This window comes from Mauremys mutica, chromosome 1, assembly GCF_020497125.1.
Source record: "Mauremys mutica isolate MM-2020 ecotype Southern chromosome 1, ASM2049712v1, whole genome shotgun sequence".
Taxonomy (NCBI): Eukaryota; Metazoa; Chordata; order Testudines; family Geoemydidae; genus Mauremys; species Mauremys mutica.
This window is the reverse complement of record NC_059072.1, coordinates 111741609-111768898: the sequence shown is the minus strand read 5'-3', so window position 1 is coordinate 111768898 and position 27290 is coordinate 111741609. Positions and strand designations below refer to the sequence as shown.

Genomic DNA, 27290 nt, shown 5'->3' with positions numbered 1-27290 from the left:
CAAACATTCCCAAAATACAGAGATACAAATGCTAAGTAACAGTACTAAGTGGGCTGCTGCATGTTCAGTCATCTGCAGTTACACTACACTGTATTAGTTGAGCCTGGAGGTAACATAAGCACTGACTACTGCACGTCACTATGTGAAAAGAGGGGAAACAATCTTATGGTTACCTGAAGATTTCCAAAAGTGTTTCTGGTTTAAACAGCAGCTGAAGTGTCAAAGATGGGCAGCAAGTCCCTTGGACCTCAATACCATGGACCTCAATACCATGTAGCACCTTAATACAAGAGGGTCTTTCTGCACGACATATCTTTATGCTGAAGATGAAGGGGGGAAAGGACCACATTCCAGAACTTTGTGGGCCATCATTTGGCCATAAAAGCACACTTTGACCTCCCATGGTGTCAACCAAAGGAAAAATAAGTTAGGAAACTTCCATGGCATCCACAAAGAGTTGTAAACTGACAAGCCTCTGTTTTTCCCTCTACTTCTCTTCTCCACCTATTAAACTAGACAGAGCATACAAGGCAAACAAAAACAAACAAAAGGGGGGGGGGGGCAGGAGAAGGAATCAGACTTTTGAATATAAATTCAATCTGAAGAAAAAGGCCACCACAGAGCAAAGAACACTCTCAAAGACCATTGCGTAATATGAAATCTGACAACACCAGGTTGCTCAAGATACCAAAAGAAACCCACTGACCCTTATCCGCTTGGCATTCAGGCAGAGTTCAAACCAGCCAGCTTGGCTGCTAATCCTATTTGACAGTATCAGATTTGGTTCCCATTAGCTGAATCCATTACAGGGCATCAGTCACGGTCAGTAAGTAGGGTGCTTATTGAATCCCTTGCCCCTTCTGCACAGCTCAGGCTGACAGAGACATGAAGTAAAAAGAAAACGTGGACAAACTACAAATGGGGAAAGAAATTAAACAAACAGAAAGTTAGATGCTTTAGACTCTGTGTATGTCAGTCCAATTTCCTTAATTTCTTTCTCCTAACTGGAAACACTCATCAAAGCCACAGCATCTATAGTATAACTCTCAAAGAAAATCCTTCACTGTTTTGTCTGATCTCTATTATATGGAACACTGAGCCCACCCCTGTGAGGAAAAAGCAGCCCAGGTCTTCAAGTCAGCACTGCAATCCCGGCTGCCTTTATTCCTGGAGTCTTCCTGCTCACTTCAAATCATTAAAATCACATTCCTAATTTCTTATCCATTATGTAAGACTATTGTGCGGGCAGGGGGGAGGAGCCGATAAAATATACTGTGAATGAATACCAGTGTGATGTGTACCATATAAATAGATAAAGTAGTTATTTTTGTAAGAAAAAATTCAACAGGCGGATCCAAGCAGCTGAAGATTGTTTTTGAATCTCACAAGCCACAGCTTTTGCTACTTTCACTAGCTCCTAGTGTTCAGCCTGCGTAAACAGATCAAATACGTTGTTTCAGAATCTTCTAATCCTCAGGTTAACAGCCTTCATTCATTTTTGAGGAAAAACTAAAAATTTCTCTCACAAGCAATGCCACATGCCCCCCAAATGGTTGTTATATAGCAAATGAGACACCCCACTTACACAAATCCACTGAACTGAAGTACTAAGTAAAGGTTCCTCCTCAGAAGACCTTCCATCTTCTGATTGATTGACCCCTTTGAACTCTATATTGGCTTATGGTTTGGAGTAAATTGAACTCCTTGGTTTATTTTGTGTGAGGTCCCTGCTTAGAGAACCACAGAAAACACTTTCAGGAAAAATCCTCAAAGGCTGGCAAGACACACAGTTATCACCCTACCACTGTTCTTGGCAGAATGATCCACTTGTTTATTCACACCAGCTCAGTTTATGGATGGCATCCACCCAGACTGCCAAGAACTGAGGTCTGTGGCAGCCAGGTGATGCCAACTTCAACAAAGTCAGTGCAAGGCTTCTTCTGCACACACAGAAATGGCTGTGAAAGCAGCCACTGGGGTTTTGCCATCCCTAGCCTGATTTCTGCACCTTATACAGTATTAGCTTAACCTAAGGGTAACCTGCCTATTTGCATATTAAAAGACAGTCATGTCTTTAATTATATAATAGTGCAGAGGTCCCTCAAGCATGGGGCGTGCCCCTCTAGAGGGGCGTAGAGGACCACTCAGGGAGGGGCGTGGCAGGGCACAGGCCAGCCTCCACTGGGGCAGAGAGGGCCAACCAGACCTTCCTCACCCCCAGCTCTGCTCCGGTCCCGCCCCCAGCCACATCTCTGGCCCAGTCCCCAACCTCAGCATGGCTCCACTCCCAGCCCCACGCCAGCCCCCAGCCTCAGCCGCTGGCCCTGTTCCCAGCCTGCAGCCTTGGCCGCTGGCCCTGTTCCCAGCCCAGAGAGAAGGCTGGGGGTGAGGTCGGGAGCAGAGCCACACGTGGCCGGAGGCCCGGCTGCCAGCCCCCACTGCAGCCTAGCTGCGGCTCTGCCCCTGCCCCCAGCCTCGGCCTCATTCCCGGCCACAGAACCACCCCAAGCTGCGGCCCCAGCCTTGGCCCCTTTACTCCTGTCCACATCCCTCCCACCCGGAGCTGCAGTACCACTCCTGGCCCCACCTTTGGGGGGGGGGAGTGCGAGGAGGGTGTAGACGAGGTAAGTGGGAGCGCAACCCTCAAAAGTTTGGGAACTGCTGCACTAATGGTATGGCATGCAAAATACTAATGGAGAGATAGGGTGGTTTCTGGCCCTTATATGATTATGTGCTTTCCAACCTTTCTGCATTAATCATCTAACTTCCAAGGGCACAAGAGTATCTCAGATAGGTCAGTTGCCAGTATGCACCTTCAAACTTCACTTAGTCTCTTGACTAGAAACGCGCATAGTCGGAACAACAGACTTAAAAATCCTCTCTTCAATAGGGTATTACCAACTTTCCCCAGACGTTTGTGCACACACAAATAACCTGTTGAAGACTGATGGCTATCTTGTTATAAGTTAGTTTGTTTGTTTTGTTCAATACCTATGTTTTGGGGAAATTTTACACAGTGGCAAGATGCAGTGCTGTATATCTCACTACCTAGTATGGATAGTCATATACAAAACAAGAAAGAACACTGATTCTGAAATTTCTTCTATAAGAAGCTGAAACTAGAATATCCATAGCTCCACCAATGCTTGTACGCCTGTGCTTACAGTATCTTCTGCTGGGAAAGAATATAGATAGAAAAAATGAAAGAGATAACAGAACATTTATATGAATGGGGGGGAGGGGAGAGTTTTGGTAAACTGTTTTTTCTGATAATCTGTAAGTAGGTTAAAGGCTTGATCATGAGACTATTACCTGGTTATAAATTTGGGGAAAACTGATAAAGTTTTCAGATGCACCTAAGTGACTTAAGAATATAAGTTACATTTTCAAAAGTGACATAGGAACTTCAGAGTCTAAAGCAGGGGTCGACCACCTTTCAGAAGTGGTGTGCAGAGTCTTCATTTATTCACTCTAATTTAAGGTTTCACACGCCAGTAATACATTTTAATGTTTTTAGAAAGTCTCTTTCTCTAAGTCTGTAATATATAACTAAACTATTGTTGTATGTAAAGTAAATAAGGTTTTTAAAATGTTTAAGAAGCTTCATTTAAAATTAAATTAAAATGCAGAGCCCCGAGGACCAGTGGCCAGGACCCAGGCTGCGTGAGTGCCACTGAAAAATCAGCTCGCGTGCCGCGTTTGGCACACGTGCCATAGGTTGCCTACCCCTGGTCTAAGGCTATGTCTACACTGTGCACCTTACAACGAAGCGGCTGTGCCCCTGTGGCCACACCGCTGTAAGGTAAGCAGTGTAGTGGCTCTTTGCTGCCGGGAGAGAGCTTTCCTAGTGACAAAATAAAATCACCTCCAATGAGGGGCAGTAGCTACGGTGGCAGGAGCACAGCTTGCACTGACAAAGCACTGTCTGCATCAGCGCTTTTCATCGTTAACATTTTTGTCTCTCAGAGGAGATGTGCGTTTTTTACATCCCTGAGCGACAAAAGTTTTAACAACGAAAGTGCCAGTGTAGACAAAGCCTAAGTGTCATTGAAGGTTAATGGGACATAGGCTCCTAAATATTTAAGCACTATTGAAAATTTTATGCAATGTTATCTTTGTTGTATAGTAATGATCAGTATCTCTTTGTGAAACTGGTACTTTGTAATCATATTTAAGAAACAGTATACAAGTTCTACACTAGAAATTAAGCCACATTTGACATGTGATATTAAATGACTCTCCCCTACCCACCCTCACCTCCCCAAACCAGGGTTGAATATAGGTTAGTCACTTGTGCAGATACGGTCAAATCCTGATCAACACTCAATGCAGAAAGTGTGAACAGCTCTTAACAATCTCTAACCAAGCCCTATGGCTTATCTACAATAGCAAAATTCTAAATTATCCTTCTTTACTGGTACAGCTCCACTGGTAATAATGAAAAAAGTTCTAGCGTACACAAGGCACCAACACTTACCATTGTAATGTCTAGTCCTGCTTCACTAGAATTTGCTGACACCAGCGGATCTGTTAAAGTGCCGAATTAAGTATCCAGCTTTTGTTCATGTAGATGCACCCTACCTGGTTCTAAAAAGGGCTACCTATTCATTTTTCATTACATGTTGAACACAATTTGGTCTTGTTTATGCCAGCAGTCAGAGTTCGAAGATGATTGAGGGTTGTGTGGAGGGGAAAAGCAAGTTGTATTTGGCTTCTAGAGTCAAACACACTACTTCTATTCTCCTGTAGAAAAGGCCCGCTGAAGCATGAAACTGCTAAATGAAACTATATTTGAAAACTGTTATCAAAGCAATGTCTGGTTACTCTGTTTTAGCATCTTTCAAATAAATCATAATTAAACATACGAATCTATTTCCCCGGCCAACACAGACAGAACTATGTTTGTTAACGAATTATGAACACAGTTGTAACTAGCAAGGCTTGGTGCTTTATTGCAGATAAGCAATTACTTATGAAACAATCATGCTATATATAGATAGGCTTGGCAGAATTCAATTTTATTTTCTTATAATTTTATTGGATAATATCCACTTTATTTTAAAGCTTTTTTCTGTTTATTTAAATTTTCACAGTGGTGGGATATTATGGAAGGGATGTGAGGCAATAATTACTGAATGACTGTAGATGTTGTTATTCAAAAAGTTAAAGCTTTACAACCATTAAAACATATTTTATCAACACCACATGTCAAAATATCCAAACATCCTTAAATCTAGCTCTTAAGCAGCATTCTTTTTACTTTGCCTACCTGTAAATTTCCAATTATTGACCAGGGTGGATCAAAATCAATGATTTTAAAAAAAAATAAAAATAAGAAAACACATCGGATTTTATTGATTTAAATCGGATTTTTTTGATAAAATCCTTTTTGAGGAAAAAACCTACCTAAAGATTTTAATTAAGATACATTATTGCTCAACTATCTCATCATGGAATAGGGATTATAGATTCTAATGCTATAGTATGCAACAATATATCCATGTAATGTTTAAGAAAAGTTTTGTAAATGAGTTCCAATAATTCATGGATTAGGGACCCAATTTTATGGGGTTCCAGTGGCTTCTGTATAGATTATTTAGATTAATCTTTCTATCTACCCAATGGGACTCAGTGCTCAGTCTAGAAGATACCATCAGAGATGCTTAGTTTTGCAGTTCTCAAACTGTGGATTTGTGTCTCCAGAGAGAACATGCTTGTTAACAGCAAAAATGTTTTAAATAAATAAATAAATAGAGGTGAGAAATAACAGACCTCAACCCTATTCTCCCTCTGAAAATTTGTATACACAGAGTCAATCCCTTACCTCTCTCTAAAAGTGCAAAGTTTCAAAAAGTTCAATGAATAGAAGATTGTTGGGGGCAGAATAGATCGGGACAAGGAGAAGAAATCCGGAGATAAATGTGAAAAGGGAGGGACAGGCAGTAGAAACAAAAGTGAAACTGTTTGAGCAGCATATTCCAGAAGTCTTGAGGTCTTTCTGAGTGTAGCCTTCATAGATTTGAGATCTACCATACTGTTCTCTCACTAGATGGGAAATCCTATAATGACAACAGGCCATAAAAGAGACCCAGTTTGGGAGTATTTTAATGAAGTTCCTCTACCTGTGGGTAAGACGCAGAGAAATGCAACAAAGAAATGCAAAGGCCTGTCTGCCCGAATGAAACAACATCATGAGAAGTGTTCCTTCTCAGGCAGTAGCTGCGTTGAAGATGATGAAAGGAACATGTCTGAACATGTAGGATCTTCGGGTTGGTAAACTTTTTTCATCTCATACTTCTTTCTTAAGGACTGCCTGTCTTCCTACTGGACTATTCTTGAATTCTCATGTTTGAGCAAAAAATATAGTTGTTACTCTATGGTACTATCATTTTAAATGCACTTGCGATAAAATAAATAGCTGAAATAGGCAGATCTTGCTTTTACTATTTCACCTTTAAAGTAGTACTGCGTGTAAGTGAATGCAATGAGTAATACTAAATGAGCAGTATGGTAATAATAATTAAATAACTGCATTGACTTTGTTTAGGAGAATCCATCCTCAACGTAAAAGATTCTGAAGACTAGCCACCTTCAAGATCACCATCGTTTTCTATAGTTTCAGAGTTATCTGCTAATTATAGTGTTTCAGTCACATCACATAGGTGTCACACAGCCACAGTATCACCTGTAGCAAAAAGAAAAAAAAATCACCATCATCCAGAAACAACCATAGATAAGTCTGTGATAAGAACCAGCAGATTACAAAAAGAGATAATTGATGAAAAAATTGTCTGGTTTGTTTATGCAACAAACTCTCCTTTCCGCACGATTGAGAACCCACACTTCATTAACATGGTTCAGTCATTAAGACCAGGATACAGAGCAGATGTCGCAGGCAAATTGCTGAATAAAGTGTATGAAACAGAAATTGAGCAGTGTGCAAAAGGTCTAGAGGGTGAAATTGTTAACATGAGTCGTGATGGGTGGAGCAATGTCCACAATGATCCTGTTGTATGTGCTTGTGTGACAACAGAAGAAGGGAATGTCTTCCTTACAGAAAAAATTGATACATCAGGAAATGCACACACAGCAGAATACTTACAAATAGCAGTAAAAGCTATAACAAACTGTGAAAAAAAAATTCAAATGTCTTGTATGCAGTTTGGTCATAGACAATGCTGCAAATGTATCCAGGATGAGAAGAAATTTAGAAGAGAGCGAAGAGAGTCCCAAGCTAAAATAACATACAGATGCAGTGCTCATTTGATGCACCTCCTAGCCAAAGACTTCAGTGTTCCAGAAATAAAGGCCAATGTTGTTGAAATTGCAAAATACTTCCATAACAACCACTTTGCAGCAGCTGCGCTGACACAAGATGTGCGATGGAACTCGTAGTGGACTGTTTTGAGCACTATATCAAGAACTGGCCTAATCTGATGACAGTTTGTGAACAAAATCGTGAAAAAATAGAAGGCACTGTCAGAGCCAAAGTTCTCAACATTGGGCTTAAGAGAAATGTTGAGCTGACTGAGATCTTAAAGAGAGAAATATGCAATGACAGAGTTAAATTACAAGCATTAAAAAAACAAATGGGACAAGGACTATCTCCAGTTCACTTTCTTCCAAATATTCTCAATTCTCAGTACCAGGGTCAAACTTTAACTGCTGAAGAAGAGGAGTTGGCTATGACATGGACATCCAGCAATCATCCCTCCATAATGCCAACTATAACAAACTTCAGAGCTAAGGGTGAACCATTCAAGAAATAGATGTCTGCTGATGACGTTTTAAAGAAAGTCACACCAGTGAACTGGTGGAAGTCACTTAAGCACTTGGATTCAGAGACTGTTGAAGTGATAATCTCACTTTTAACTGCAGTAGCTTATTCTGCTGGTGTAGAAAGAATATTTTCTTCCTTTAGACTAATTCATTCCAAATAGAGAAATTGTTTGGGACCTGAAAAAGCAGGAAAGCTTGTTTTTCTTTTCCAGATTATGAACAAACAGGAAAATGAAGGTGAAGACGGCTGAATTATCTGCAGAAGCCAATATTTTAAGTTTCTCTTGTTTACCTGGCTGACATAGTCGATTTAATTTTTTTTAAAAAAATATTTCATTTAACTATTTTAGTTAAAAACAATTTTAACAAAAACAAACCTGATTTTTTAAAAAAACTTGAATGATTAACTAAATTCAAAAATTCATATGCTTGTTTTGTTGAAATATATTTTGCTGTTGAAGAAAAAAATCCAGAATACATAACACTGTTGTTTTAGTTAAATAAAACAATTTAAAATGTCTGTCTGGTGATGTTCTCCTCCTAATACAGCATGGCAAGAAAATCCTCCAAATATTAATGATTAACCTGTTGAATTGGAGATATTTATGAAGTCATTGGGAGGTGAACTATATGCTTCAATTACTTTTGATAAATGAAATAACCAAACAAATCATTCATTTTCTGATATAGCTGTAAAACTAATCTGAAAAGTTTTCAAAATAAATCACTTAAAAATTGTATCCTCTAAAAATGAAACCTACATCTCTCTCTGAATTGTGAAGAATATTTATTAAGATTATAACAACCAACAAGAATGCACTTTTATGTAGAAATCTGAGTCTTCCTGACTAGTGATTTAAATCAAATCCACCCTGTTATTGACTGAAATATTTTTTCATCTGTGTGCATGTGTACAGAGAAATGGACCATTTACTAACAAGTACAGATAAACTAATTTTTCGAAACCTATATGTAGATTACCACCTAGGGCTCGTAACCCTCCCCCACCATAGTTTGAAACAGATTCCAATATGCACTAAAACTGTGTTTTGGTGTAACAGTGTATTAACATAGTTTCAAAACACTATTCCAAGCCCCAACATGGACAAGACTTTAAAGACTTTTCATTTAACACATTCAGTGTAAACAATACACTTCTTTGGGGCTGTATTAGTTTCTTTGCTGAATATGAATCTCCTCACTTGCCCTATGGAATAGGTTCAGGTCACAGAATCATGCCAACTTAGATAGAATATACAAATAATGCACAATATTTCAACAGTTGAATTAACTTCCCTTTGAAGTTGAATACCTCCCAGCACTGATCCAAACAAAAGGGCTCAGTAGGATATAATAAAAACCTTATATTGATCGAGCCTTTTAACTCCAAAGTAAATATTGATTTTTTTTTCTTTATTTACAAAGATATTGTAAATTCATAGAACTATTTATAAAGGCTCATTTACAAACTGAGAGGTTAACCACGGTAGCCTCTCCACCCACTTGCCCTCAAGGTAAACAACTCCAAAACAGGACACTGTAACTCTTAGTTCCAATATGGCACGTGCCAAGTTTAATCTCTGGGCTATCAAGCCTGCACCCTGAGTCATCTCTGCACTCTGATTCTATGGAAGAATAAAAGGCAGAGGCTCCGGGAGAAAGCCATTTCCCCAAAAACGTTCATCTAAAAGTACCTTTAAAGTACTTCCCCCTATGAAAGTTGGTTTTAATGAATCACTGGTTGCAGAGAGTGCTTTGCTAACATTTTATTTCTTCCACAGTTCCTTCTACTTTCCTACAGCTACCAAGTTATATTTCCTGATTGGTCACTGCAGCATTACCGGTTGGAGGCCAAAAGTATTTCACTCCCCAGCTACTACAGGGTCATGAAATTCTCTCTCATTTCCTTCTGACCCATCATCTGCATTGGAAATTCACTACCTCAAACCAAAAGAATAGCAGCCAAAGTTAACCAAAACTACTCCTAAGATGCTGTCCAAATGATTGGCTTTTAAGGGCAACAAAAGGTTCTGTTAAAGGTCACTCAAGAGGATGTGACAGTAAGTCTAAGACAGGAAACCCCTCATAGGTCAATATTTTTAATCAACCTACATCAGTTCTACTCTATAATTTTATGCACAATAAAGTAAGCAAGCTTTCAGGAAAGTAATAGAGCGTGTTCCAATAATGACCTAGATATTTTTTAATACTTAAGAGTGTCAGACCTGATAACTCTCCTCTAACCTTCCTCACATTACCAATTTCTCTTTTGGTAAATTCAATGGTGGTGAAAGTTGCTGGGTTCATTGTCATGAGACTAAAGTCCTCCTTTTATCTAGAGAACAAGTCTATCTCAGGTGGCAGCAGTGGAAATTTCCCCCAACACTAAACTTTACCAACGGGGCTCGACAGCGGGAGTGATCACCTGTTCATGACTACTGAATCCTTGGCAACTCTGTGAAGAATGTCTACAAATGTGAAAATTAATGACAAATTTGCTTGTTGGAAAGGGAACAACTGTCCCTAGAAGTATGGAAGAAGAGGGTTTATAGCAGGGGTCGGCAACCTATGGCACGCATGCCAAAGACAGCACGCGAGCCGATTTTTAATGGCATGCTGTGGCCAGCATCGGCCCCGCTCAGCCTGCTACCGAATCCCGGCAGCGGGCTGAGCGGGGCCGATGGCTGGGACTCTGGCAGGCCGCAGTGTGCCATTAAAAATCCTGCCCAGCCCAGCTCGCTCTTCTCTGCCCCCCGTCTACCACTATCTCTGGCGGGGGCAGGGGGCAGAAGCAAGCTTGGTCCTGCCGGTTGCTGCTGTAGGGCAGGCTCCACTGGCAGCCAAGTTTCCACCTCCCCCGCCTCTTCCCCCAGCATGCTGCATCGTGCCCAACCTCCTCTCCCTCCCTGCCGCCAATGACCCTTGCGAGGGAGTGGAGAAGAGGAGCCCCAGCGCCCTCACTGCTCAGACCAGGAAGGAGGCGGAGAAGAGGCAGGAGCGGGGCCTTGGGGAAGGGGGGTGGAATCAGGGTGTATCCCTCCAGCCCCCTGCCATGAGCTGCTCAGGGCAGGGGGCTGGGGGCACCCCCCAATCCCAGCCCACCCCCCAGCCCTCTGCCCTGACCCCTGCACCCCCCCACAACCCCAGCCCTGACTCTGGCACCCCCCACACATACCCAGCCTCCCCACCCCCCATGCCCTGACTCCTGCACCCCCCTCACACGTCCCCCTCCCGGAGCACCAAACGGGAACTCCTGCACACAAACACACACATTCTCACCTGCACCCATCGCACCAAATGGGAACTGCCCAGGTAAGCGCTCCACACTCAAACCTCCTGCCCCAACCCTGAGCCCCCTCCCTCATTCTAGCTCCTGCCCAGACCCTGCACCCCAACCGCCAGCCTGTTCCTTCACCCCCAGCCCTGTGCTCAGTGCACCCCCACCCTCAGCTCAGTGCAGAGAGAGAGGAAGAGAATGGGCCAAAACCAGGGAGAAGGTAGGTACCCACTCTATGTGGGCAGGGCCGGGATCCCAGACCGGCGGGGGGCTGAGCGGGGCCGGGACCCTGGGTGGCAGGAGCCAGCGGACGGAAGCCCAGACCGGCAGTGGGCTGAGCCACTCAGCCCACCGCCAGTCTGGGGTCCCGGCCCCTGGTCCCACTCAGTCCGCTGCCAGCCTGGGGTTCTGGCTGCTGGCCCCTTGCCAGCCAGGGTCCCGACCGCAGGCCCCGCTCAGCCCGCTGCCAGCCTAGGTGAACGGAACCCAGGCCGACAGAGGGCTGAGCAGGCCGGCGGTGTAAGATCAGCATTTTAATTTAATTTTAAATGAAGCTTCTTCAACATTTTGAAAACCTTGTTTACTTTACATATAACAGTAGTTTAGTTATATAATATATAGACTTATACAGAGAGACCTTCTAAAAAATGTTAAAATGTATTAGCGGCATGCAAAACCTTAAATTAAAGCGAATAAATGAAGACTCGGCACACCACTTCTGAAAGGTTGCCGACCCCTGGTTTATAGAAACACTAATGGATAATTCTTTGATTTTCACTTTCATGTTCATCTCACACCGATACTGGGAAACAGCCTGAGAATCATCATCATCTCTTTATGTAGGCCAAACAGATATAGATTGCAACAACTTTCACTCAAGAACACCTTGAACTGGGTTTGAACTAGCAGCAAAGACAAAAGCTTTCATACAGCATCCCCAAATCCTAATGTTGCTAAAGTTTAAACTGGCACAGCAGAGTTGACTGTATAATCTTTCTGAATCTCCTGAGAAAAGTAAGGTGCTCATGGCTTAGAGAAATAGCCAAATCAGTTCTTGCATTGCACACAGATATGAGACGGTGCCTTGGAGAATACTAGCGCAGAAAAGTTATATCCAAGCTTTAAATGATTAATATTACAGGTGAGATAATGTAATGTTATCATTCCCCAAATCACAAAAAAGCTTTAATATTACTGCTGTTACAAGCCCCAACTAAGCTAAGACACAAATATTCTCCCTAATCAGAGTGGATAAAAATAATTTAGAAAATAATTTTTAAAAATATGATTTCTTAAATTTAAATGAAATACATTTTCTTTTTAAAATACATCTGTTTAATATTAAATTTGAAATTATGACAGACAACATATGTTAAGGCCTAAACTTACTATAAAGCTACTTACATCAATTTAAAAAAAAATATGCTCCTCGAGTTTTAATGAGTTCAGGGTTCTTTTTTAAAAAAAAACTGAATCAATGGTAAACATCTTTAATTTTTGAGGTCAACGCAAGCTTTATAAATGTCACAAAGTCATGTACTGCATTAAGTAAGAATCTATATTATTTTCGGTCCTTACTATACAATGCATGTTGGTATTCACATTTTTCCAAATATAAGTATTTCAAGGATTTTTTGTACAGAAAGCTTTTGCATTAATTACTGTTGGTTTCAGTTTAGCTAGCAAAGATAATATTTTCTTTGTTTGGACTAGTTCATTCAAAACTGAGAAACCAACTGAGAGCTGAAAAAGCACGAGAGTTTATTTTCCTCTTCCAATCGGTGAATAAAAAACAGATGGGAGAGGATGAGATCTATTAATTCTAAAAACTTGAAGGACATGGGACCAATGTTTAAAAAGTATTTATCCTGTTTAGGCACCTAACTCCTATTGACTTCAATGGGAGTAAGACAGCTAACCTACTTCAGCACTTTTGAAAATCCAACGAAGCATCTATCTGCATTTTTAGACAACTAAATATGTTTGAAAATCTGGCCCATGGTTACCAGTCACAGCAGTCAATTCCCTAACTATAGTTAACACTTCCTTTGTTTAACGTATCAGCTGTTTTTTTAATGCAAAACATGTTTTTATAGCATGTTTTGTTTTCCTTATGCATTCAGTACATTTAAAGTAGTTTTATTTAAATTAAAACAAATTGAAAATTCTAGCTTTGTGCATTTTTAGCTGAGATCCAATTTCTATCCAAACGCAGCCTGACCGAAATCCCAAGTAAAAAATTATTTAGTAAATAAGAAATGAGTCATTCAACATTTTCTAACACAATACAAATGTAGAAATAAAGAATCTGAAAAAAATGTATGTTGAGTTACATAATTGCTTAAATAAATATGTATACATATAGTGTATCATCCAGGATAGCAAAAACAAGTACCAAATTTAGTGTAAAGACTATATTTAGTTGTATTTTGGCATGTTTTAATGGTTATACCAACCAATGAGAATTAACTTTTTTTTTTTTTGGTGAGGGGTGGCGGAGATAACTAAAAAGTACAAATGTTAAGCAAGATTAAAATCAATTATTTAAATCAAGGTTTGCTTGCTAATTTAAATCGTGATTCTAATTAGTGATTTATATCAATGTGATTTGTATCAATCCACCATGTTCCTAACATATAGGAAAGTTGTGATTCTGCAGCTTCACTCTTTCACAAAAGCTATTACAGAGTACCCACAAATATCCACTGTAAAAAAAACTTTTCTTCTCTATGTGCCAATCATAGCCATAAATTTACCAAATACAGCTAATAAAAACCTCTCACATTGGGGAGAAGCACATATAACTAATTTCATAGTCTGTGATATGGAATGTTTGTATCATCATTATCCTACAACTCTTTCACACACACCTCCCTCGACTGAACACAAGCCACTCTTGGCCTATTATTGATTTTGCTGTCATGCATGTCAGAAAAACCTTTTCTGATACAATGGCGCCCTCTTTTGGATCTTTCCCATCACTGTATTTATCCAAGTTACTCAACTGAAATGCTAGAGCAGGGGTCGGCAACCTTTCAGAAGTGGTGTGCCAAGCCTTCATTTATTCACTCTAATTTAAGGTTTCGTGTGCCAGTAATACATTTTAACATTTTTAAAAGGTCTCTTTCTATAAGTCTATAATATATAACTGAACTATTGTTGTAAGTAAATTAAATAAGGTTTTAGAATGTTTAAGAAGCTTCATTTAAAATTAAATTGAAATGCAGAGCCCCCTGGACCGGTGGCCAGGAACCAGCCATTGTGAGTGCCATTGAAAATCAGCTTGCGTGCCGCCTTTGGAACGCATGCCATAAGTTGCCTACCCCGTGCTAGAGTCACACAGCAATTTATGCCTCTTCTAGAAGAATTTCCAGAAGTAGCAGTTTAATTCCAGTGCTCATTAAACTTTAGACGTGCAGATGTACACTTTTTTCCCAATATAACACAAGAGTTTAAAGATGATTTGTCATCAATCCCAAAAGTTCCTAAATTAAGAAAAAATATTTTCAGAATGTGTGGTTTACTCTCTGAAGCATGGCATGCATGTCTCAGATGTAAATACAAGCTTATGTGCAAAAGTTCCACTACGTGCTGACGGTGGTAATGAAACCACAAAGGCAGCCAGCAGAATGCTCTCAGTTCCTCCACCTTAGAATTATAGAAGATTAGAGTTGGAAGACACCTCAGGTGGTCATCTAGTCCAATCCCCTGCTCAAAGCAGGACCAACACCAACTAAATCATCCCTTTTAGCTACATGATCAGCCATTGCAAACCCCTTCCCCTTTCCTTCAGCCCAGTCATGGCAGATTTCAAGATAGCTGTATCTAAGAACAGATTGCTAATTGCACATTAGTGCAGCATGTATATATATGCATATGCACACACTCTTGTAGAATTCCTTCCCTACAGAATCCCAAATTTCTAATGGGTGAAATGATTTGTTCAGAGCAAGTGACATTAAACACAGCCACTAATATGGGACATACTGGAATGCAGCAAAACTATCTCCGAGGCAAGAAGGATTTTAGTCTGTTAGTCTATAAGGTGCCACAGGATTCTTTGCTGCTTCTACAGAACCAGACTAACACGGCTACCCCTCTGATACTTTAATGCCCTGTAGTTCCGAGGCAGGAAACAATCAAGAAAGAAAACACACAACCCTCTCTGGATTTCCTCTCCACTTCCAAAGGCCCAAATAGTCCACATATATAGAAATGTCCATTTCACCTCTGTCTGCAGGATGGCGGCTCTCTGTTCTTTAGCTGTAAGAGATTCTTTCAGCACCTCGATATGCTGCTTGCTGTCAGAGAACTGGTTTGTGAGGGTTTCCAGTTTTGTCTGCAAGGCCAGCAGCTCAGTGTCCTTGCGGGACAGCTCCTGTTTCACCTGACCAATCTGAAGAAGGAAATGAATGTGAGGAAGAGGAAAAAGAAGAGAGGATCGATTGTTAGCAATCTATACCTTTAACACAGCAATAAAAAATTAACATTCATAAAACTACCAACGAAGAGAATGATATTCTAAAGATCAAGTCTTTAGCTGTCTGTAAGCCTAGCAGAAAGGTCTCCACAGAACATCAGGGGAAAAGGAGGGACGTAAATCCCATTCAGTTAGCAAAAGGTGTGCATTTAAACAGAGTGAAATCCATGTTCAGCTGTCCTCTAAGGGACAAAACAAAATCAACTGTTTACTGGGGTAGTCTTTTAATGAAGATGCTGCAGAACTGTACTGGATATGTACATTGCTCTGGTAGTAACAGTGCATTATAAACACCTAACGAGATTAGATATGTTTGGGTATACCTCTGAGTGATCTCTTAGATGGGTGTTTGCCTTTTGTCACTTGAACTGGTTTTTTCTCCCACCCTTTAAGCTCACCAATCCAAACCCATCTCCAGAGAGAACGTCAGTGAAACATACCTTTCATTTTTACATTTGGTAAAACTATCATTTCACCCCTCTTGACAAGAGAAACGTCCTTTTATTTGGGCTCACTTTAAGAAAGATTCCCGAGTATAGTGTAAAACTACTAACACCAAAATTAGAACAAATCATACTCAAAAAGCTGCTTTTGGAATTGCCATACAATGAAAATCTCCATCCAGATTTAGAGTCCACTGAAGATGGTGGTAAAATTCCCATGGTTTCAAGAGACGGAGAATCAGATTCTCATCTCAATGAATGAGTGAAAAATTTCATCTGCACAGAAGTAAGATAAGATTAAAAACCTCAGTCTAAAAACAACCATCACCCAGACAGCTCTGGAACCAAAGCTGAAGGCAAGAATACATGCTGAAAGATAGGGATTGGTTGAGGCTACAAACTGACACAAATCCAGGCAATTGGAAATTTCTGGTTTTGCCTCCTCCTCTAAAAAGGGTAATTTAATTTAGGCCTAACATTTTGATCTAAGAAGGAGAAACAGGTCTTTATAAAACCAAACATGAACAGAAATGTTTTAGAACAATTTACAAACAACTTCCCCAGCAGTGCTGGAAACCCAAGCCCAAGAGCATGCTAAATGCATGCAAACCAGAAAGTGAAGCAGATTATAAACTAAAATGAAACTGACCAGTCCAATTTTGTTTTCCAAACTGAGTGAAATACATAACATGAAAAAAGCATAAATCATATTTTTAAAAGAATAAACTATATTTTAAAAACAGTCAGTTTTAATAATCTGAGGTGTTAATAGCAATACAGATGTCTTAAAAATAATCTTTTGAGTCCTTAGATGAAAGTAAGGAAATTTCCTTATATATTGACAATACCCTGTTGATGGATGGATATTTTAAAAATCCTCTTTCTTGGATGCTGTTGAAGTTTTTCTAACCCTTTTCACCTCAGACCTGTGTGTCCTGGAGTAAAATGGTCTGTAGGGGAGATGAGTGTAGGTGTGTAGAAATTGGTGAGAGTTTAAAATTTCTTTCTCCATTTTTTAATGGAGAAACTGGAGAGAAGTTATAGAGAATTTCATTTAGAGGACTATTAAATGGTAAGTCATTAACTTAATTCTGACTTTAATGTTCATCTTACACTGGATGCTAGACACCTTAGTTCTTTCTACTGATAGCAAATACTTCAATAAATAGATCCCTCATTCCATTTAGCAGAGAGGCACCTAAGTGTGAACTGTACCAGTTTCTGCGGTCAGCCTCTCAAACTTTTATTCCTATAGAACAACAAAAACCAGATACATTAGTTACCTTGGGTACAGCATAAGAAATGGAAAGTAATTACAGAATTTGGGCCTAGTTCAGTTTTCTTACCATCTCTCAACCAAAAAAACCTATATGCTTCAGAAGGCACTACATTCTCCAATTCAGAGGCAACACAAATTAGAGTAAAATCACTGGTCAGTTTTGCTTTTGAAAGAAGAGAATTTACTTTGGCTCCACCTGAAGAAGAGAGAATTTAGACCAGATATTTTAACCTGATGAAGTTTTACCTGCATACAGATAGTACACAATATTAATAGTCCCAGGCAATGTAATAAATTAATTGTCCCCAGATGCAAAATTTCAGAATCTTGAGTCCCCCGGAGCTATCATGCTCAAGCTCTTTAGGAAGGAATGCAGTGCATACCATTCAAAGCTGCACAGGAAATGAAGGCAGCCTGAAGTGTTCACATCTCTCTGCTCTTGAACACACACTGATCACCCAGAGCATTCACGTACTTTACAGTAAGGAAAAACTTAAATGTATACTGCAGAAATGATATAGGGCCAGATTTTCAAAAGTGCACAGATCTCATTTAGGCAACTACATCAAGAATATATTTTCAAAAGTGTTCAGCAGCTTCCACTGTTACATCTTTGGAGAGATATTTGAAAAAGCTCCACACATGCTGTAGAAAAAGTAAGCCCTTATTTTGGTGTCTAAATAAAACTGCAGCTCTTCTAAAAAAATCTAACTGCAATTGTGGGTACTGAGCACTTTTGAAAATCTGTCCCAATATGAAAGAACAAATTACCATCTAGTTGAATCATTCTATTTAAGACAACAAACAGGGTATTCAGAGTGTGTTTTGAACAGTGATACTACAGATGCCAAGCTGATGTGAACAAGAGGCAGATACAGAGCAGAGCAAACTGGTTAGTTCTACTGTCCTGTAAAAGAAGAAAAGTGTAAGCTACCAGAAAGCCACAGACCTAGCAAAGACCCAGAGAATGGCCACTGCACACAAAGAGATGAATCTTACGGCAGAGACCTCGGCCTGGAGACCAGCCACTCTTTTTTTCAGCTCCTCCCCTTGAGCCTCTTTGGCACTTAGCTCTTCCTTCAGTTGCTCTACCTGCCACGACATTGTTATTCTTTTCAATGTTTATCATTTGCTATCTTCTAGTTGACCTGTTTCAGCCATCACAGTGACTAAATGTGACAAAGAACTACACAGCAAGATCATGACTGGTCACTCATTCCCTCATCCCTGCTGTCATGATCACAGGAGTTTAAAGTTCCTGTATTTTCACAAGTCCCCAGGCAAGAGTTTCATCACCATACTTATAAAAATTGACACTACAAACATGGTTATAGTTAGATTTATATATTTCAGATCTAGGGCATATTACCCAACCATTTTGAAATTGGGAGCAAGCAGAAAATTAAGACAGAAATAGTGAGAGAAAAATCATTCACTTCAAAGGTGTAAACGAGTAATATGCCAGGAAGCAGCTGTTGACGTCAACACAATACATTATTAAAAGGACAATTATGTGCATTTATTAAGGAAGACAAGACAGAGGGATATGAGAAGACAACAGGATTGTGGCTGGACATAAGCCACAAGGGGGATAAGGCTGTTAAAACAACAAAGGGTAGGGAGGAAGTTGTCAGCAGGAGAGAAGTATATGTGATGTATGGAAGAGATCCAGAAATTGATCACAAGGAAATAGGCTCATAAAGTCTGTAAAGGGAGAGGACAAGGTGACATGAGTTTCTAACACAGTGAGGGGGAAATAACTGGATACGGTAAGGCAGTATGAAAGCTTGGAAATTCAAATAGACTTTGCATATGCCTAAAATGTTTTCCCCTCTCCCCTTTATTTGCTAGTGATAACTCAACAGAATAAAAAGCACTATTTAAAAAACAGAGGCGTTTTTCCTCGGGTGAGTCAATGTACTGGAGTGGTGGGAGCACTAACAAGTCTTATTACCACATATATTTCTGCTTTAGGGGATTGTAATCTTTGTGTTTAACTTTCTCCAGCAGGTTAGAACTGTATTTTTTAAACAAATCATTTCATTCCAGGACAAATACAGTGGTGAACACTCCACAGTATCCAGCAGAAACAAAGTATGAAGTGACCTTAAACTCTACATAGTCCAGCAAGCAGTGTTGATACCAAGCTCTGTGCCAAAGTACCTGTGTTTCTCAATGCCATCCTGCCTTGCAGAACAAACATACTCATAAGTTTGAATAAATCTTGGGACCACTGCTGTAGTAGAATCTGTTCATTTTATGACAACACTATTGGAAGGGCAGTGTAATAGAAACCCTTTCACTACAGTTCATTCTCAGCCCAGACTTGAAATAATGCTAAATCTCTTGGTCATGTCACAGTTATCCAACAGGTCCAATGGGAAGAAATACTTTTCTCCCTCCATAAAGTATGTTTGAAAAGGCTACTAAACTAAGGGCATGTCTACACAAACACCTACTGCACGGCAAGCTGGGGTGTAAACTTACAGCACTCCAGCATACCACACATTAACTGTCCGCATGGACCTTGCTGACGCCCACTAGAAAACTTCTAGTGCGCATCAGCAGAGTTCACACACACAGTTAGCATGTGGCATGCTATAGCATTGTAGATCTATGACCCAGCTTGCCATGCAGTAGGTGTTTGCGTAGACATGCCCTTAATTAACCTAAACTATAAAAAACTAGATAAGAACTAGAAAAGAACCAAAGATACGCACAAATGTCAGTTAAGTCAATGGAAGCTGTGAGCGTAAATCTAAAGGCAGAACCTGGCCTACAGTTCTATAATTTTCCTTAAATGTTCCATTTTCCTTTGTTAAATATTCTAAGGCTAGTCTCATCGTTTCAGAGTAGAATGCAGATGCCTCCTCTCCTATCTCCCAATGCTCGCAGTACAGGGCAGGTCCCAACTCTATCCCTGGATTCGATGACATGATTAGGAGTACTTCTCCTACCTGTTCCCCAAGGCTCAGAGTTCATTATGCTACTATCATTGTTCTCTCATTACCTTGTTTTTCATGAATTTGGAATGACTACGGTACACCTCCATTTGCTTCATTTCCTCCTCACGCTCTTCTGTGCTTAGAGCTCCATTTGACTTCAGCATCTGAATCTCCTCTTCCAAGTCACGGAGGCCACGTTCCATGGAGGAGATTTTTGAGTCCTGAAAAGAGTAACGTGCAGTTATACGTCTCATTAACACACCATAAAAGGAACAATGTATATGAGTGCACCAGTGTTGTAACTGCCCCTTAATAAACATTCCCTGAGTAATTACTCTGCACCTGTTTAAACATCATCTCTCTGAGCAGCTAAGACTGGCTGCCTGAGAGGGCACTTTTCTCCAATTCTCTCCATTCTGCAAGCAAAGGAGTTTAAGCCTGTGAACTAGGTTGTTGCTATGGGTGGCATATGAAGAGAACACTAAGTAAGAGACTATGAAACAGTTACTTTGCAGTCCTGAGGTGATATATACCAGGGAAATTATTATGGTGACAGTAATACAAATAATGATAGCCACAGTATTAGCACAAACCGCAGATTCATAGTTACCCTAAGCCATGGATGTGCCACAAGTATAAGAGAAGAGAGCTTGTGAAACAAGTTAGTCTCAGCTTCTACTTACTGATGTGGTCTAGGTGACAAATGAGGAACACATTAAACACCATAAAGCATGGAACAGATGTACTGATATCAATCTATTCCTGAGTGGATGAACAAGTAGGGGTTGCTGAACTAGTCCAAATCTCTCTCATACTTTTTCAAACATTTCTATATAGTTAAAAAAAATACATACATGTTACAAGTAAGCAATCCAGTCTGTTGTCTTTTTCATGCCGTAACAGAATGAATGGAGGTCTTACAATCTACTTGGTTTATTGTTGACATGGCAGACTCAGGTGTTAGAAACAACAGGAAGAAATGGTTACTAACCTATTCTGTAACTGTTGTTCTTCAAGATACGTTGCATATGTCCATTCCATTTCATGTGTGTGCCTGCCCAGTGCACAGCTGTCAGATATTTTTCTCTCAGCAGTACCTGTCAGGGTGGTGCATGTGCCCTCTGCTACTGCATGATGGTATAAAGGACAGAGCTGCACCCAATCTCCCTCAATTCTTTCTTACCAGACAGACTCCAGTAGAGAGAGGAAGGAGGGTGGATTGTGGAAAGGATATATGCAACACATCTCAGAGAACATGATAGTAACTGTTTCTTCTTTGAGTGATGGCACACATCCATTCCACTTCAGGTGATTCACACAAGCAGTTCAATCTGGAGGGGGGATCGGAGTCTACCTGAATAAAGATTGAAGGGCCGCACAACAAACTCGGCATCATCTCTAGATTGTTGAGAATCATCATAAGAGGAGGCAAAGGTATGCAAATTTGCAAATGTCCAGAATAGGCACTTGGGGAAGAAGGGCATTTGCAACCTCTACAGCCTTCGATGAATGTGCTAACACTCTCTTTGGAGGGGTTACATTGGCCAAGTCATAGCACAAACATATACAAGAGGAGATCCAGGATGAGTTTCTTTGAGAAGAGTTGGGACCTGCCCTTCATCCAGTTTATAGCTGCCACAACAACAGTGAAGATGATTGGAATTATTTAGTCCTGTCCAGGTAAATCGCCAACACTATCCTAGTTTCCTCCTGACATCTAACATGTGAAGTCTCTCCTCATCCTTATGAGTATGAGGCTTAGGGGAAAAAGCTGGTAAACAGGTAGCCTGATTAATATGGAACTGAGACACCACTTTGGTGAGGAACTACAGATGAGAGCACAGGTACAGCTTGTTCTTTTAGAAGACTGCATGAAGAGGTTCAGACACTAGAGCTTGTAATTCATCCACTCTCCTGGTTGATGTAATTGACACAAAAAAGGCTACCTTCATTAAGAGAGGGAGTAATAAACAGGCAGCCAACAGGTCAAATGGAGAACTCATGGAGAACAGCAGGTTTAAGTCACATGGATCCTCTACTTGGGGATATAAACTGTTCAACCCTTTAGCAATCTGATTGCTGATTGATTAGCAAGCTGAGACAGCTGCAAGGTGGACCTTGATGGAACAAATGGGAAGAATCTGCTGTTTCTGGAATATCAAATAGCCCAACACATGATGGATCAGAGCTCAGATAGGGGAAAACATCATTTTGCTGGGACGAGATGGAGAATCTCTTCCACTCTGTCAGGTAAGTATATCTAGTAGAAGGTTTCCTACTATTTAGAACAACAACTTGAACTCTGTTTAAACAAACATCCTCCTGAGGTGTCAGCTACAGAGTATGCAGGTTGCCGAGTGGATGGCCTGAAAGTTAGGGTAGAGGAGGTGACCGTGGTCTTGAGAGATCAGGTTTGGGTCCAACGGTGACGTTAATGGAATTCTGTTCGAGAAAGTCAGGAGATTAGAAAACCAATATTGTCGAGGCCAAACTGGAGCTATGAGTATGATTCAGAAGGGCCATACTATACTAGTGGGGGAATTCTGCACCAAAACATAAAATTCTGCACAAAATATTTTAAAATTCTGAATATATTATTTGCCAAAATAACACAATATAATCATGCCAGTTTCAATTATTTTGGTAATTTATTTCAAAATATCTGCCAGCAAGTACATCTGTAACAATACAGACCAAAAAAAAAGCAGTGTAAAGACTTGGGAGCATCAGGGGTAGCAGAGGAGCTGATGGAGAAGGAAGGAGCCTGGACGGTTGTTAGGTGTGGGTGGGAGAAGTATGGAACAGTTTTTTGGGGGACGGGAAGAGAGGCAGGATTGTTAGGGATCTAGGGAACCTCCCCCATGCAGACCCTGGCTGATCCAAAACCTCTCCCATTCAGTCAGGCACATCTGTCCCTATCCCTGCACCCCACCCCCCATCCCAATGGGTCCCTGCAGCCTCCTCCCCCCTCCCCTTGTGGTCATGTACCCCCACTCACATTCAGACCCTGGCTTAACCCTGTCACCCTACTAGCTTCTGAGCCCACACCCCAGTCTGTCCCCGCCACTAGCTATTCTGGACTCCAGTCTAGGACTCCCCAGCAGACCTGTGTGCCACACTCTGTCCTAATCTGGCTCCCTAAGCCAGGTGCTGTGATGAACTTCTTCTGGGGAAAATATGTGCCACTGCTTGCACACAGAACCCCCACCCCACCCCATCCCGAAAATACAATCTGCCCAGAAGTGCTGCAGTTCTACCTTTTGCCCACCAGAGGCCAATGTGGCACCAGAACAACTGCTGCATTCCTGCTGTTGGCTGTTCTGGTGACACAGTGGCCTCTGGTGGGCAAAAGGTAGAACTGCAGCACTTCTGGGGCAGATTGTATTTTCTGTAGAAAAAAATAAAATTATGTGGGACACATGAATTCTGTGCATGCGCACTGGCGCAGAAATCCCCCAGGAGTAATACTGGATCAGCTCAACCATCTATCTAGCCCAGTATCTTCTCTTCTGACAGTGGCCAGTGCCAGATGCTTCAGAGGGAATGAACAGAACAGAGCAATTGTTGAGTGATTGTCCCATTGTCGAGTCCCAGCTTCTGGGAGTCAGAGATTTAGGGACACAAAGAACATGGGGTTGCTTCCCTGTTCATTTTGGCTAATAGCCATTGATGGACCTATCCTCTACGAACTTATCTAATTTTTTTTTGAGCCCAGTTATATTTCTCGCCTTCACAACATTTCCTGGAAACAAATTCCACAGGTTGACTAAGCACTGTGTGAAGAAGTTCTTCCTTATGTTTGTTTTAAACCTGCTGCCTATTAATTTCATTACGTGACCTCTTGTGTTCTTGCATTATGTAAAGGCTTAAATAACACTTCTTTATTCACTTTCCCCACACTATTCTTGATTTTATAAATCTCTATCATATCCCCCATTAGTCATCTCTTTTCCAAGCTGAACAGTCCCAATCTTTTTAATCTCTCCTCATATGGAAGCTGTTCCATACTCCTCATCATTTCTGTTGCCCTTCTCTGTACCTTTTCCAATTCCAAAAACTGGTTACTAACCTTTTGTAACTGTTGTTCTTCGAGATGTGTTGCTCATGTCCATTCCATGCTAGTTGTGTGCATACCACGTGCACAGTTGCCTGAAATTTTTTCCTAAGTGATATCCATTAGCCCCCTCTTGAGTCGTGTGAATATGCGTCGGTATAAAGGATGCCACCGGCCCCACATCCTCTCAGTTCCTTCTTGCAAGTAGCTCCAACAGAGGGGTAGAAGGGCTGATCATGGAATGGACATGAGTAGCACATCTTAAAGAACAGCAGTTACAAAAGGTTAATAACCATTTTTTAGTTCTTCAATTCTTGCTCATGTCCATTCCATAGTAGGTGACTCACTAGCAGTATTCCGGGAGGTGGGCTCAGAGTTCATGGACATTTTGACTGCAATACTGCTCTCCCAAAATGGGCATCATTATGGGCCTGTTGGATGATGGCATAGTGGGAAGCGAAGGTATGAACTGACCACCAGGTTGCGGCTCTGCAGATGTCCTGGATTGGTACCTGCCTGAGGAATGCTGTCAATGAAGTCTAGGCTCTTGTGGAATGAGTGATCACAATGGCCGGAAGCGGAATTTTCGCTTGCTTGTAGAAAGCTCAGATACAGGTGATTTATCAGGATGGTATCCTTTAGGATGACACAGGTACCCTCTCATCTTTTCCTCTATTGCTACAAAGAGTTGCATGGACTTATAGAGAACTTAATCCTCTTGATATGAAAGGTGAGGGTCCGCTTAACATCCAATGTATGACGTTCCTCAGCGATCTTGGGAAGTTTTGGAAAGAAGACAGGTAGAAAAACATCCTGGTTGTTGTGGAATTGCAATGCCATCTTTGGTAGGAAGATGGGTTGGGGGTGCAGTTGGACCTTGTCCTTGAAGAATACAGTATAAGGGAGTTCTGACATCAGGGTCTTGATCTAAGAGACCCTTCTGGCCAAGATGATCACCACCAAGAAGATTACCTTCCAAGTGAGAAGCAGTAGGGAGCATGATGATAACAGATGGAAGGGAGTCCCCAGGAGCATCAACGGTACGAGATTTAAGTCTCATGGCGGGGGGGACTGGTTCGTAAACCTGAGGATAGAGTCTTTTCAGCCCCTTGAGAAACCTGACCATCATCTCATGGGAAAACACTGATCTGCCATTCACTGGAGGGTGCAAGGCTGAGATGGCTGCCAAGTGAACCCTTGACAGAGCCAGACCTTGATGCTTTAGATGGAGCAGATAGTCCAAGATAGACTGCAGAGAAGAACGGGATGGAGAGAGGTTCCATTCAGAGGCCCAACAAGTGAAACGTTTCCACATGGCCAGGAAGGTAGCCCTGGTGGAAGGCTTTCTACTACCTAGCTAGACCTGTCAGGTGCAGAGAAGCGAGGCCTGAGTGAAGCAAATGGTCATGATCTTGTGAAATCAAATCCAGGCAGAGTGGGCGCACGAGTGGAGTTGCCACTGAAAGGTCCAGAAGCATAATGAACCAATGTTGGCGTGGTCACACTGGTGCTATCTGGATAACCTTCACCTTGTCCCGTTTGATTTTCAGGAGGACCTTGTGAACCCAAGGGGATCATTGGGAAAGCATACAGTAGGCAGTCTGACCACTAGAGCAGGAAGGTATTGGATAGGGAACCATGCTGTGCCTGCACAGCGAACAGAACTGATGGCATTTCCTGTTCTGTCTGGTGGCAGACAGGTCCACCAGGGGAGGCCCCCACTGCTGGAAGATGACACTGACTTCCTCCAGGTGAAGAGACCACTCGTGGTGAGAGGAAAAGGATCTGCTGAGGCAATCCGACAGTGCATTTTGGGCTCTCAGGAGATGTGACGCCTCAAAGTGAGTGGCGTAGTCCACGCACAAGTCCTACAGCCAGAGGGCATCCTGGCACAGGGCTGAAGATCAAGCTCCTCCCTGCTTGTTGATGCAAAACAGTGATGCAGTGTTGTCCATCAGGACCTGCGCCACTTTGCCTGAGATATGGGGAAGGAACACTTGGCAAGCCAAGCGTACTGCCCTGTGTTCTCTTACGTTTATATGCAGGGAGAGTTCTTCCTGGGACCAGACGCCCTGGGTCCTGAGGCTGTTGAGGTGGGCTCCCCATCACAAGTCTGATGCAGCCAAGACTAAGGTTACCGACGTTGGAGGGGCAGCAAGGGATACCCCTTCTATTACAGATCCTAAGCCTCTCCACCACGTCAGCAAAGTGCAGACTGAAGGCGGAATAGTGAGTATTGAGTCCAGGTGGTGTCTGCTTGGGGAGTAGACTGATGCCAGCCATATCTGGAAGGGTCTGAGGCACAGCCTTGCATACTGCACCATGTAGGTACATGCTGTCATGTGTCCCTATAGTTTAAGTCAGCCCCTAGTGGTCCTTATTGAGTGGACTGTGACCTTGGAAATCAAGTTTGACATAGCTCAAAATCAGGCTTCCAGGAGGTAAACTTTGGCCTGAATCAAGTCGAACCCTGCCCGATTAACTCCATTCTCTGAACCAGGACTAGAGTTGACTTCTGCTCATTTATCAACAGACCCAGCACTTGGAAGGTGACCCGTACAGTACTGATGCTGTGTCGGACCTGTGCCTGACCTTTGATGAGCTGGTCATCAAGATCATCTTCTTCTATGATATGAGTAGATCTGCATACCTTGATGACACCTGAAGAAGGCTGCTACCACTGCCATACACTTCGTGAAGACCTAGGGGGCTGCCGATAAGCCAAGAGGGAAAGTGGTGAATTGGTAGTTGCGTTGACCCACTACAAACCTGAGAAATATTCTGTGATCACAAAAGAGAGAGATGTGGAAATAAGCATCCTTTAGGGCAAGGCAGTGTAGCAGTTTCCTGGATCTAGGAAGGGAATGATGGAGGCCAGGGAGACCATGTGGAACCTCAGTTTCTTGAGATATGTTGAGGTGACCCAGGTCCAGGATGGGCCTAGACCCCTCCTCTCTTTGGGATTAGAAAGTATCAGGAGTAAAACCCCTTCCCGCTCAAGTCTCAAGGAACCTCCTCTATGGCCCCAAGATG

At 41.7% G+C, this 27290-nt stretch overlaps 1 protein-coding gene across 8 annotated transcripts in view; it reads right to left on the bottom strand.

Annotated features, from left to right (window-relative positions):
* The window catches only part of ERC1 (ELKS/RAB6-interacting/CAST family member 1), a 578436-nt gene that overhangs the window by 415649 nt on the left and 135497 nt on the right, over positions 1 to 27290 (bottom strand). For 6 of the 8 annotated variants that reach the window (XM_044991188.1, XM_044991177.1, XM_044991167.1 and 3 more), the window contains exons 5-7: positions 20269 to 20424; positions 18267 to 18350; positions 15285 to 15452 (exon numbers count right to left, since the gene is read on the bottom strand). In XM_044991188.1, coding sequence (XP_044847123.1) covers positions 15285 to 15452; positions 18267 to 18350; positions 20269 to 20424 — 408 coding nt within the window. The remainder of the gene's footprint in view (positions 1 to 15284; positions 15453 to 18266; positions 18351 to 20268; positions 20425 to 27290) is intronic. The other 2 variants (XM_044991196.1, XM_044991231.1) reach the window with 1 other exon arrangement.